We start from the raw sequence: 13791 nt of genomic DNA on the forward strand, positions 1-13791 counted from the left end.
CAATTTTTTTTTTTTGCCAGCATTTGGCATGTCTAGACAAGAGTAGAAAAAGTTAGAATCTATAGCATTAGATGTCTAAAATAGAAAAAATAAAAAACATTTAAAATTTAAAATTCCTCATTTGGACAAGTGCCTAATTCTATCTGCTTTAGCATACATCTTCATATATCTTTGGACTTACAATGCCTTTACTAGAATATAAAATTACTAAGTAAAATACAAGAATATTTTCAAGCAGAAATGTAAAGCAAATTCTAATTAATAAACTCATCCTCACTTTAGGGTCTTATGAATAAAGGCTCACCTTATGTTCGAACTCTAGTATTTGTCTTTTTCAGAGGTATGCAGACTTTCTTAAAGGACCAGGTAGGAAATATTTTAGGCTTTGCCAGCCAAGAGGTAAAGTTGAGGATATTATGTAGGGATTTGTATAACCATTTAAAATGTTTGTGCTTTGTTTGTAGAAACAGGGTCTTACTGCCTAGGCAGTAAGGTGCCCAGGCTGGTCTCAAACTGGCCTTAAGTGATCCTCCCTCTTTGGCCTCCCAAAGTGCTAGGATTACATGCATGAGCCACCATGCCTGGTGAAACCATTTAACATGTGACCATGTAAAAATGTAACAACCATTCTTAGTTCACTGGTGGCTGGCCCGATTTGACCCATGGGCTACAGTTTGCCAATGTTTATTTGCTGAATTCCCTCCCTTTGTTGCATCATTTGAGAGAATATAATATCCTTTTCTCTAAAAAGTGAGGTGTCATTTTTTTCCCCATTTAATGTCAGGCTGTCATGACTCAGTTACCTGTGCATTGACAAAAATTACACCCATACAGTTGTTGATGGAGAACGTTTTATTTATGGAATTTTTATCTGTACAGATGCTTCTGTGCTCATCTTTATATTTGTCTCCCTCTTCTCATTGAACTGCAAAATTCCTGAAGGATGAGACCTGGGCTGTTTAATGCAATCTGTACATTCTCAGCAGAGCACAAGTATCAAATGGACATCGGATACATTTTAATAATGATCTAACACAAGCAAAAATAACCACCGAAAATATAAAACTCAACAAGAGACATAAGAAAAAAAGCAGACGGAAAACAAAAAAAAAATTCTTATTTTAGAATGATGCTATACGTAACTTGTAAAATATTTAAGTTTTTATACATGAGATTATATTGGTTTCCTTAAAGAAAAAAATTACAATTAAGAATGGAAATTAAAATGTAAAACCAAGATAAATATTTTTGGCTTTTGGACTAAAAAAAAAAAAAAAAATTAGTGAGGAAAACCAAGAAATAATGGGGAGAGAAAGAAACACTACTACTAATTTTCTCTTTATGATTAAAAAATATATATTTTAACCATATTTGGGGTGACTAGAAATTAACAGTGATGATCCTTCTGAGATAAAAAATCAGTGACACATTTTATTAAAACAAAAGGAACAAAGGAACTTTAACCAGACCATACATGTAAAGGCTATTTAGCATAGCAATTTCATGGATTCAAAATACATCTTTAATGACAAGCAAACCAATAACCAGGAAAAATGAAGACTGTCCTTCCCTTTATAATGTGATATTAAAGTGCGGCCTGTGGACAATTTATAAAGTAAAGTGTTTGAAGTTTAATTTTATTTTACAAAATTGACACTATTAAAACCAACATGATTATCTTTCACTCATCCAATAACTGAGCTAACAGTATTATAAAATATGTAAAAAAATTCTAGATTCATAATTACCAGATATGCTAATACCCATATAGCTAGTATAAATCTGATGATTAAAAAAATAGTTTTGTTTCCTTAAAAACACTTGGTTCATTTACCATTTAATATCAGATAGATATTTGCTATCCTGAAGTACCAAAGAAAAAAAAAATCACAAATAAAAATGGCAATCTCTACACTTTAGGTTTCTTGTTAGGTGGATCTTGAAGACTAAACTTTGGAATTTCACCAGAAGGAGCATATGGAAATCTCTTTGAAGACACCTTTTTGCCAATTGTTTCAATCTGAAAAAAAAAATTTAAGAGAACTATTAACAATTATATAAGTGTAAGAATTTACAATGTACCGAAATGGCAGCAGGGGGAATCTAGATTTTTTTTCTTAGAAAGGATTCTCAAGTTGTCTGGGTTGCTATGAGAGATCTTTGGTTTCTTCCCTATTTTTTGTTTCTAGAATTAATCTACACTTCATTTTAATATTCATGTGTAGACTTTCTCACTCCTGCCATTCCCCACACCTGACTCCCTCAAAGTAGTCAATTATGTGCCACCACTGTCTTTAAAAACATGCATGAAATTAACTGACCAAATTCCAGTGAGTTCATATTTTATTTCAAACTCCATTCTCATTTCAATTTCCCTTGTACCAAAATCCTGCAAAAGCTAACAGCATAATTTTTTTTTTTTTGAGATGGAGTCTTGCTCTATCGCCCAGGCTGGAGTGCAGTGGCACGATCTTGGCTCACTGCAACCTCCATCTCCCAGGTTCAAACAATTCTCCTGTCTGCCTCCTGAGTAGCTGGGATTACAGACATGCACTACCACGCCTCGCTAATTTTTGTATTTTTAGTAGAGATGAGGTTTTACATGCTGGCCAAGCTGGTCTTGGACTCCTGACCTCAAGTGATCTGCCTGCCTCGGCTTCCCAAAGTGCTGGGATTACCAACATGAGCCACTGCGCCCTGTTTGTAACAGCATAATTCTTTTTTCTTTTTTTTTTTGAAATTGAGTCTCACACTGTCGCCCAGGCTGGAGTGCAGTGGCGCGATCTCGGCTCATGGCAGCCTCCGCCTCCCAGGTTCAAGCGATTCTCCTTGCCTCAGCCTCCCAAGTAGCTGGGATTACAAGCACCCACCACCACGCCAGGCTAATGTTTTTGTATTTTTAGTAGAGACGGGGTTTCACTATGTTAGCCAAGCTGGTCTTGAACTCCTGACTTTGTGATCCACCCACCGTGGCCTCCCAAAGTGTTGGGATTACAGGCGTAAGCCACCGTGCGCTGCCAACAGCATAATTCTTAAGAATTCAGACTTCGGAGTCTGGAATCCTGACTGGCACTTGCTGCATTACCTAAACTCTCCAGGTCTTTCTTCCCACTTGTAAATTGTGTTACCACCACTTAACTCAAAGGGTTGTGGTAAGTATTAAATTAGGTAAAGTGCTTAGCATACAACAAGCCAGCCTTCACTAAATGATAATCAATTTTTGTTTTGCCTATTACATTTTTCATTTATTCCATATATTCAAAATCATCATCTTATTAACAATACTACTTCAATGGTCATGAATTTATCTCCCCTCCACAGCAGAGATAAATAAACTACTCAATTTTCCTGTCTTTTGAATTATAAATTAATATTTAATTCTGACTCATAACCACAAAAAAAGGGCTTCTGCTTTATATTAACCAGTTGTCTTAGTGACTTACAAATTCTCCTTATTTAGTGATTCCATTCCTAATTGTTTTTTTAATCCTCACTAGGAAAGTTAACTTTTACAATAACTTAAAATCATTTAAAATATGTATTTCTCTACATATGTTTTCCCTTAGATGAGTAAAACAGGAATGACAGAAAATGTGTCTATGCCTTGCGAATAACCTTTTAAAAATAACATTCCTGAGTTTAGTCATGACTGGGGAAAACAGTCATGCTGTTACTCACTAGGGAGGGGTGGAATAGAAGAGTCCCCAAGGTCTTGGATGGAAGAGTTCACAGACAAGGATGCCATTTGATTCTTTCCACAAGCAAATCTCTCATGAATGAGAAATGGGCACTGAATTCTAAATAAGGAACTTCACCAAGTTGGTGAGAGGTTTAAGAGAACTAGATCAGATATTTTTGAATAGCAGATTAGGCCTTACTGGTACCTCTCCAAGATAGCTGGTGCTAAGATGAGTATAGCAAGCTATAAAACACTGCTGCTTTTCTGCTCTGCATGGGCACTACGTTGATTGCAACCCCCTGGCATATTTTTTTTATTCTCCCTAACTTACTCCACCTCTCTATCCTCCTATCTCCATATACACACTGCTCTGAGGAAATGGAAAGTAGCTCCTTATTCATACTTTTGGGACTCCTTGAAGAACTGAAATAGATGTAACATACAAATACACTGTTCTGGGTGGAGGCTTCTGTCAGCTTTCCAAATGTTCCATAATTGACAAGCTGTTTTTTGTTTTTTGAGGCAGGGTCTCGCTCTGTCACCCAGGCTGGCATGCAACGGCATGATCTCAGCTCATTACAACCTCTGCCTGCCGGGCTCAAGCAATCCTCCCACGTCAGCCTCCCATGTGGCTGGGATTACAGGCGCAGGCCACCACGCCTGGCTAATTACTATTTTTTTTTTTTCCAAGATGGAGTCTTGCTCTGTCACCCAGGTTGGAGTGCAGTGGTGTGATCTTGGCTCACTGCAACCTCCACCTCCCGGGTTTAAGCGATTCTCCTGCCTCAGCCTCTAGAGTAGCTGGGATTACAGGCTTGTACCACCACGCCCAGCTAATTTTTGTATTTTTAGTAGAGATGGGGTTTCACAGTATTGGCCAGGCTGCTCTCAAACTCCCGACCTTGTGATCCGCCTGCCTCAGACTCCCAAAGTGCTAGGATTACAGGCTTGAGCCACCACGCCCAGCAATTTTTGTATTTTTTTTTTGAGACAGGGTTTCGCCATGTTGGCTAGGCTGGTCTTAAACTCCTGGCCTCAAGTGATCCACCTCCACAGCCTCCCAAAGTGCTGGGATTACAGGTGTGAACCACCATGCCTGGCCAGTTGATAAACTTTGAATCAGAAGCGGGCCAGTACCACTGAAACTCCCATATATTTCATTCAGACCCCTAACAGCACTGGGACAGTGCTGAGTACTCAGAAGGTATAGGATGAACACTTGCTGATTGACCAAGACCTCTTTCTTTCTCTACCTTTAGATCACAAATTTAGGGAGGAAGTAGAGTAGTCAGAAAAATTCCAAAGGGACTTCCTAAAGAACTGACATGTTGCCCCAGAGTTAGGTTACTGCTAAGGAAAATAAGAAAATTCTAAAACCCACGCAATGGGTTTAAAAAGCAAATGAGCACTTTCCTAATTGTTGAAATAAACTTCTGATATTGATTTGGTTCCCCAAAAGAACTTCCCTAGAACTTCCCTAGGTATCATCTTAATCAGCCAAATATATTCTGACCTGCTGTGATGGTCTTTTGATGTCAACTTGACTAGATTATAGTCCCCAGTTGTTGAATCAAACACTAAAGACCAAACAAAAAGAAGAAAAACGGTCCAGGATCATGATTACCTGGAAGCCAATGGTTTGTAGTTCATTGTGGAGCCCATCCAGGACACGCCGTCCATCGAAGATAAAGGCTGGCTTTAGCATTTTTTTATGAATGCGTTCATAATCCAATTCCTGTAAAGACAAACCATAGGAACAATTAAAATATATACATGAGCTGGGCGCATTGGCTCAAGCCTGTAATCCCAGCACTTTGGGAGGCCGAGGTGGGTGGATCACGAGGTCAGGAGATTGAGACCATCCTGGCCAACATGGTGAAACCCCATCTCTACTAAAAATACAAAACATTAGCCAGGCGTGGTGGCAGGTGCTTGTAGTCCCAGCTACTCGGGAAGCTGAGGCAGGAGAATGGTGTGAACCCGGGAGGCGGAGCTTGTAGTGAACCAAGATGGCGTCACTGCACTCCAGCCTGGGCGACAGAGCAAGACTCTGTCTCAAAAAAAAAAAAAACAAAAAACCACATACATGAACACATATTCAACCTCAGCTGATAGTGGAACACCTCTAGAATTTTCCTTAGTATCATTTCTGTTACCTTACCTTAAACATGTCCCACTCAGTGCAAATAACAACAGCATGGGCACCATCACATGCTTCATATGGATCCTTGGAAATGGTCACGAGCCGGGACACTGTAACAACAGCAACAACAAAAAAACAGAAATAATAAAGGAGTTATTTGACATTACAGTAGTTCCCCCCTTATCTGCAGGGATACATTCCAAGACCCCCAGTAGATGTCTGAAACTGTGGAGAATACTGAACCCTATATACACTTACACACATACTTGTTTTTTGAATCTGATTGCCAAAAGTTATTAAGTGACTAATGGGTGAGTAGCATGTGGAATGTGGATATGCTGGACAAAGGAATGATAAATGTCCCAGGCAGGATGAAGCAGCACACAATTTAAAACTTATGAATTGTTTATTTCTGGAATTTTCTTTCTAGTACTTTCAGACTGCAATTGACTGCAGATAACTGAACCCATGGAAAGAAAACCACACATAAGGGGATAGTACTATAGATACTCTAATACTAGGACTGCAGAAGAGTTGGGAATAATCTGATTTTAGCGTCAGTGGGAGTGATGGTGGCAGGTCCCAAACTCTGCCTTGGAATCATCTCCTTGGAATTTTGGGGCTTTGTGGAATATGTTGGAAAAATCAATGGACCAATCCACAGCTGATCACTTCAAATCAATATTGATGACATTATGCCTAAGACTTGAATTTCAGAGAAATGAGGTTTAAAAGAAGGCCTACCAATGATATCAACGATAAAACTGAACAACCTAAGGTTTCCAGAAGATAAAAAGTTTTAAGGTCTCTACTCAAAATGATTCGTGAGACTCAAAGCCTTACCTTGGTCATCCTCTGAAACACCTGGATGAGAAAGATCCACAACTATTTGTTCCCTAGGTACTTTTGGATCATATATATGGAGGTGTGCGCCTTCATCCATCAAATATTTGCTAATATATATACTAGAAGATTCTCTATAGGAAAAAAAAATCAGTATTGCTAAGCTTTACATGGCATTATATTCTAATACCAGGGAGTTTAAGATACAGGTAAAATTATATTTCCTTTTTTTTGTTTGTTTTTTGGAGACGGAGTCTCACTCTGTCACCCAGCCTGGAGTGCAGTGGTGCGATCTTGGCTCACTGCAAGCTCCACCTCCCGGGTTCACGCCATTCCCCTGCCTCAGCCTCCCAAGTAGCTGGGACTACAGGCGTCCACCACCATGCCTGGCTAATTTTTTTGTATTTTTAGTAGAGATGGTGTTTCACCGTGTTAGCCAGGATGGTCTCAATCTCCTGACCTCGTGATCCGCCCACCTCCGCCTCCCAAAGTGCTGGGATTACAGGCGTGCGCTACCGTGCCCAGCCAGGTAAAATTATATTTCTTAAGCTGGTGGAGTGGCGAAGATATGGATGTTTATTTTTATTCTTTGTATTATATATATACATGTATTTTATGCACACATCCACCAATCAAAAAATTAAGATGAGGAGTTAACACAATCTCAAAGGGGTTGAAATATTTTTAAAAACTGATACCTCGTATCACCAGTGTCCTTTTTGAATGCAAATCCCAAAATAGCTATCTTCTTATCAGTTACTGTATTAAATAGACTGTCTATGATCCGGGAAGCAAACCTCCTCCTCTGGTAGTCATTCATGTCTATCACCTGAAATTACATGTATAATTGTGCAATGATTAGTTAAAAGAGGTACGGCCTATGACACACATTACTCAGAGTTTTATGGTGAGTGCTATTGTACAAATACAATGCTTACGTATTAACAGGAGGCAAAAATTAACCAAACCCTAGTGCCTGTGGATTTAAAACAAAACAACAACAACAAAAAAAGAATCATCCATCCCCTTCCTCAAAGCCATCCTAGGCCAGCAGTGGTAGCTCACATCTGTAATCCCAGCACTTCAGGAGGCTGAGGTGGGCGATTGCTCAAGCTCAGGAGTTCAAGACCAGCCTGGGCACCATGGTGGGACCCTGTCTCTACAAAAAATACAAAAATTCACCAGGCATGGTGGCGTGTGCCTGTAGTCCCAGCTACTTGGGAGGCTGAGGTGGGATGGCTTGAGCACAGGAGGCAGAAGTGGCAGTGAGCCGAGATCATGCCACTGCACTCCAGCCTGGGCGACAGAGCCAGAGCCTGTCTTAAATTTAAAAAAAAAAAAAAAAAAAAAAAGCCATCCTAAAATTTCTAATTTCATTTGGCTTGATTTTCCATGCATAAGGCTAGGATGGATGCAAAAATTGGAATGCACAACCAAGTTTTAATTCTAAGCGCATTTCAGGTTCAGCTATGAGACCAGTCTAAATAAGGCACATAGGAAACCATATTCTCCTTAGCCCGTGTCTCTAAACTCTGTGGAAACAAGCTATAAGCAATCAAACCCCAAAGTATTCCTTCATTTGCTTGTGCTCCACTATTCACAAAAATTCAGTTTCAGTGGAAAGTGGGCAGGGAACAAACAATTATGGTTCTAGCTACCTCTGGATGAACCATACCACCACAAATATTTGACAAGGTTTTTTTTAACGAACTAAATGTTATACGAGAAGAGTCTCTGATCACTTAATCTGTTAAATTTAGGTTGGTAACCAGGTAGGCAAAGCAAAAGAAATTTTTTTTTAAGGTTTTAAGCTTCCAGGGACCATCTCAATCAAACCTTGAGAGCTTAAGCAATTAGCCCAAAGTGCTGGAAAATCAAGAGTTTATCTGCAATTTTCACACAATGAACAGTGAGATAAAGCCATCATGATGGATTGACTGGAATGACACTAAGTGTATCTGCTTTCCCTCAAAAATGTGCATTTCCAGCAAGGCAGCGTGGTGCGCCTGTAGTCCCAGCTACTCAGGAGGCTCAGGTGGATCACGTGAGCCCAAGAGTTGGAATCTAGCCTGGGCAACACAGTGAGATCCTGTCTTTAAAAAGTAAAACATTTAAAAAAAAGAAACATGCATTTCTTTAGATTCCCTCCCATATCTACTGCTGAAACCTGAAAAATTATAAACTCAGGGGGAAAATATTTGGGAAAGGCACATATACCGACTAGTAATTGGGACAAATTACTTAATATCTCCGTGTCAGTTCCCTCATCAAATAAAGGGGATAATGTTAGTGATGAGGATTAAATGATACTGTATGCGAAGTGCCCAAAAGAGTACCCAGTACAGGGTAAGCATTCAGTAAACATCAACTCTACTTCCCAGAGCTCGCTTAATGCTTCCAGTTTGGGAAGGGTTTCTAATTTTAGCTCTGTGAGTCTGAAAGGTTCAAAACAAATAACAACAAATACAAAACCACTTGAAAGCATGACAATATAGGTTCTGTTTTTTTTTCTTTTTTGAGACGAAGTCTCGCTCTGTCATCCAGGCTGGAGTGCAGTGGCGCAATCCTGGTTCACTACAACCTCTGCCTCCTGGGTTCAAGCGATTCTCATGCCTCAGCCTCGCTAGGCCAGTCTCGAACTCCTGACCCTCAAGTGATCTGTCCACCTCAGCCTCCCAAAGTGCAGGGATTACAGGTGTGAGCCACCACGCCCGACCAACATTATAATATAGGTTCTTACTTTATTTTGATTTTATGCCTTTCAAGACAGAGAATAATTAGGCTAGGTTCACTGGCTAACACTTATATTCCCAGCACTTTGGGAGGCAAAGATGGGAGGACTGCTGAGTCCAGGAGTTTGAGACCAGCCTGGGCAATATGGTGAGACCTTGTCTCTACAAAAAAACATTTTTTAAATAAAAAAATTCGCCAACGTGGTGGTGCATTCCTGAAGTCCCAGCTACTTGGGAGGCTGAAGTCGGAGGACTACTTGAGCACAGAGGTCACTGCGGTGAGCAGGGATGACACCACTGCATTCTAGCCTGGGTGACAGAGTGAGATCTTGTCTCAAAAAAAAAGAGAAGAATTACAATTAAGGATAATTGTTTTTGTTTTACTCTGGGAGCAAATTTAGCTATAAAATTAGAATACTGGTTTATCACAAACTTCCATCAACATTGATTAGCAGGAAAGATAAATTAAAAACACAGATACCCAATAAACAAACATAAAATAAGCAAATTGAATATACTAATGTTTGACTTCCTGGAATAAATAAATTCCATCAAAAACATTTCATGGACAAAAAGTGACATGCTTAATGAGAAGCTAAACAGAAATTGCTATTATTATTGCTATTACTATTATTATGTTAGAGACAGGGTCTCACTCTGTTGTCCAGCTACAGTACAGTGGAGTGATCATAAGTCACGGGAGCCTCCAACTCCTAGGTTCAAATGATCCTCCCACCTCAGCTTCCCGAGTAGCTAGGACTACAGGTGTGCAGCACCATGCCTGGCTAATTTTTAAATTTTTTGTAGAGATAGGGTCTCACTATGTTGCCCAGGTCAGTCCCAAATTCCTGGCCTCAAGTGATGCTCCTGCCTTGGCTTCCCAAAGTGCTGCGATTACAGGTGTGAACCACTACGCCTGGCTAAACAGAAATTATTACCTATAAAGATTAATACCTGCTGCCAATAACGAGCTACTTCTGGCAAATTCAGAGCCTCACAGAGATAAACCAAATTCAGAACATCCTTTTGGAAGCAGCTCCCACCAAACCCTACAGAAAGAAAAAAATAAACAGTATTTTAATGTAAGAACGAGAAAACTCAATCATGTGACAAATTTCTTTATACTAAATCAGAAACCTTATACTAAGATTTTTTAATAATAAAATTCAGATAGATAAATAATAGGCTTATAAATTATGTAAAATTTGCAGGCAACAACTCCACAAGTAACTTCCAAATAATTTTCTAACTAAAGTTTCATTATGACTACGTTTAACTTTTTATATTGTTTCCTTTTATCTCCTATTTTTTTCTCATTCATCTAGTATGACTGCCCCACATTCTTTACTCTAGCAGAGGGTCAGCAAACTTTTTCTCTTTTTGAGACAGAGTCTCCCTCTGTCGCCCAGACTGAAGTGTAGAGGTATGAACATGGCTCACTGCAGCCTTGACCTCCCAGGCTCAGGTGATCCTCCTACCTTAGCCTCCCAGGTAGCTAGGGCTACAGGTGTGCACCACCATGCCTGACTAATTTTTTAAATTTTTTTGTAGAGCTGGGGCTTCACCACGCTGCCCAGGCTGGTCTCAAACTCCTGGGCTCAAGCAATTCGCCCGCCTTGGCCTCAGTCTCCCAAAGTGCTGGGATTGTAGGCATGAGCTACTGTGTCAGCAAACTTTCATGGCAAAGGGCCAGACAGTAAATATTTCAGCCTTTGTGGACCATTTAATTTCTGAGGAGTAGTCTCAGAAACTAAATGGTCCACAAAGGCTGAAACTGCCACTGTAGCTCAAAAGCAGCCATAGACAATATGTAGTCTAATGGTCATGGCTGTGTTCCAATAAAATTTATTTACAAAACAAGCTGTGGGCTGGATTTGACCCAAGGGCCATAGTTTGCCCACGCTTGCTCTAGTGCAATGCAGTATGTAGTAAGGAATAATATGGCTTTGGAGTTAGAAACATCTGGTCACTCAGTTGCATGACTTTGAGCAAGTTGCACAAATTTCCCTGGGTCTGAAGCATCTCTAAAAAAGAAAATAACAGCATCTTCCTAACAGGTTATAAGGATTCAATGAGATATATAAAGCACTGGTACCAGCAAATAATATGGCTTCAGTAAATAGTAGCTCTCTTTATTAGAGAAAAATTTGAATTTACCAACACTGGCTTTTAGAAACTTGTTTCCAATTCTCTGGTCCATTCCAATTGCTGTTGCTACCTCTTCTACATCAGCTCCTGTTGCTTCACACAGAGCACTTATGGAATTAATGCTGCTTATTCTCTGGGCAAGAAAAGCATTTGCTGCCTTAAAAAAACACACACACACACAAAGAAGAGTAAGGTAGGCTAAAACAGCAATTTTACACATCTAGTTCATATTTCATTGCATTGATGCAAATTACTGAGGGAGATACATGAGATACTGATGAGCTCAATTTGAGGAGACAATGGATGGGTTGGAAAGGGAAAATGTTTTAAATTAGAGAGGACAGATGATTAAGAAAAGGGTAAAGAGAAGGAAAGAGTGATAAAAACCAAATTACTATTTTAAGATTTCATAATTTTTCAGAATATTTTATACCCTGATATATGATCTCCCTTGTGAAAATTATTTCATAATTTAAATGTGCAAGAATATGATCTTCAAAAGCATAACCTCTTACTACTATTAAAAAAGTATCTGTGTAGCTTATCAGGCTTAAAATAAACATTTGGCTTTAATTTAATGGAGAGTTGAATGCTATATACTAACCAGTTTGGAAAGCTCTGAAGACCAAGTATTAGTGGTGAGGATCTTTTCTCTGGGAACCCAGTGCTCATATACAGCACACAGGGCCTGCACAGCTCTCTGGCCCTCTGGAGTTTCATCCCCTCCAATCAGTACTCTGTCTGGGTACTTTAGGTCCTTGATGGCCGTTCCCTCTGCCAGAAACTCAGGGTTGGACAGCACCTAGAATCCCAATGCAAAGGAAAGTTTTAAGCTAGAATTAATTATAGGCAACTGTAACACATCAGTATTTACATAAGAACAACCAGATTCTAACGCTTCATTTTTTATACCTGTAGATTCAAGTTGGGTTTTGTGTTTGCATCAAATATGCGACGAATACTTTCTGCTGCCCGCACTGGAACCGTGCTTTTCTCAGTCACAATTTTGTACCCATTTGAGTTTTGCACAATGCGTCTAGCACAAGCTTCAATATACTTCAGATCTGCTGCCCGGCCTTTCCCCATTCCATAGGTTTTTGTTGGAGTATTCACCTGATGAAAGTATATGGGATAAAGAACAGAGTGCCTATGAGATAGGGATTTCAAGATATATCCTGAAGTCCTGGTTAAAGTGTGGAGTTAACAATCATCAGTAGTCCTGATTTAATCCTCTGTTAGTTCCACAGAAATAATACATTTTATAAATATAATCATCAGAAGAAATAGCTTGAAGCATCTAGAGAACTCACTCAATAAATTTTTGTTGGGAAGCTACTATCTATATGCCAGATAACCAGAGCAGGCAGATTCCAGGTAAGCCCTGAAGATATATAAATGAATGAGACAGTTATCCTAAAGGACTTCACAATCTGAAATGAAACGTAAGCCTTTTCTTATTTCTTATTCTCTTTCTTTATTGTATGTAATATATCATTATAGTCCTTAAAAATAAGCTTTAAAGTCTTTTTTCTTTTTTGAGACGGAGTCTTGCTCTGTTGCCCAGGCTGGAGTGCAGTAGTGCAGTCCCGGCTCACTGCAGCCTCTGCCTCCCAGGTTCAAGTGATTCTCCTGCCTCAGCCTCCCAAGTAGCTGGGACTAGAGGCATGTGCCACCACACCCCACTGCTTTTTTTAATATTCTTAGTACAGACAGGGTTTCATCATGTTGTCCAGGCTGGTCCGAACTCCTGACTTCAGGTGACCTGTCCACCTCAGCATCCCAAAGTGTTGGGTTTACAGGCGTGAGCCACTGCGCCTGGTCTCCTTTCGTATTCCCCTATTTTTTTTTTTTTTTTTTTTTTGAGACGGAGTCTCGCTCTGTCGCCCGGGCTGGAGTGCAGTGGCCGGTTCTCAGCTCACTGCAAGCTCCGCCTCCCGGGTTTATGCCATTCTCCTGCCTCAGCCTCCAAGTAGCTGGGACTACAGGCACCCGCCACCTTGCCCGGCTAGTTTTTTTTTGTATTTTTTAGTAGAGACGGGGTTTCACCGTGTTAGCCGGGATGGTCTCGATCTCCTGACCTCGTGATCCGCCCGTCTCGGCCTCCCAAAGTGCTGGGATTACAGGCTTGAGCCACCGCGCCCGGCCTTATTCCCCTATTTTTATAGTCCTATATCAATAGTCTTTTAAAATATTGCAATATTATTCACAAATGCTTTTTTTTTTTTTTTTTTTTTTTTTTTTTTTTT

General features: G+C 39.9%; 1 protein-coding gene across 1 annotated transcript in view; it reads right to left on the bottom strand.

Moving 5' to 3' along the window:
* Nucleotides 1-834: 834 nt before the first annotated feature.
* The window catches only part of UGDH (UDP-glucose 6-dehydrogenase), a 30272-nt gene continuing 17315 nt past the window's right edge, over nucleotides 835-13791 (bottom strand). The window contains exons 4-12 of the mRNA XM_017883764.1: nucleotides 12458-12658; nucleotides 12150-12347; nucleotides 11555-11702; nucleotides 10352-10446; nucleotides 7364-7494; nucleotides 6666-6799; nucleotides 5841-5932; nucleotides 5304-5414; nucleotides 835-2020 (exon numbers count right to left, since the gene is read on the bottom strand). Coding sequence (XP_017739253.1) covers nucleotides 1910-2020; nucleotides 5304-5414; nucleotides 5841-5932; nucleotides 6666-6799; nucleotides 7364-7494; nucleotides 10352-10446; nucleotides 11555-11702; nucleotides 12150-12347; nucleotides 12458-12658 — 1221 coding nt within the window. The 3' untranslated portion in view covers nucleotides 835-1909. The remainder of the gene's footprint in view (nucleotides 2021-5303; nucleotides 5415-5840; nucleotides 5933-6665; nucleotides 6800-7363; nucleotides 7495-10351; nucleotides 10447-11554; nucleotides 11703-12149; nucleotides 12348-12457; nucleotides 12659-13791) is intronic.

This window comes from Rhinopithecus bieti, unplaced genomic scaffold (assembly GCF_001698545.2).
Source record: "Rhinopithecus bieti isolate Rb0 unplaced genomic scaffold, ASM169854v2 scaffold_13349, whole genome shotgun sequence".
Lineage (NCBI taxonomy): Eukaryota > Metazoa > Chordata > Mammalia > Primates > Cercopithecidae > Rhinopithecus > Rhinopithecus bieti.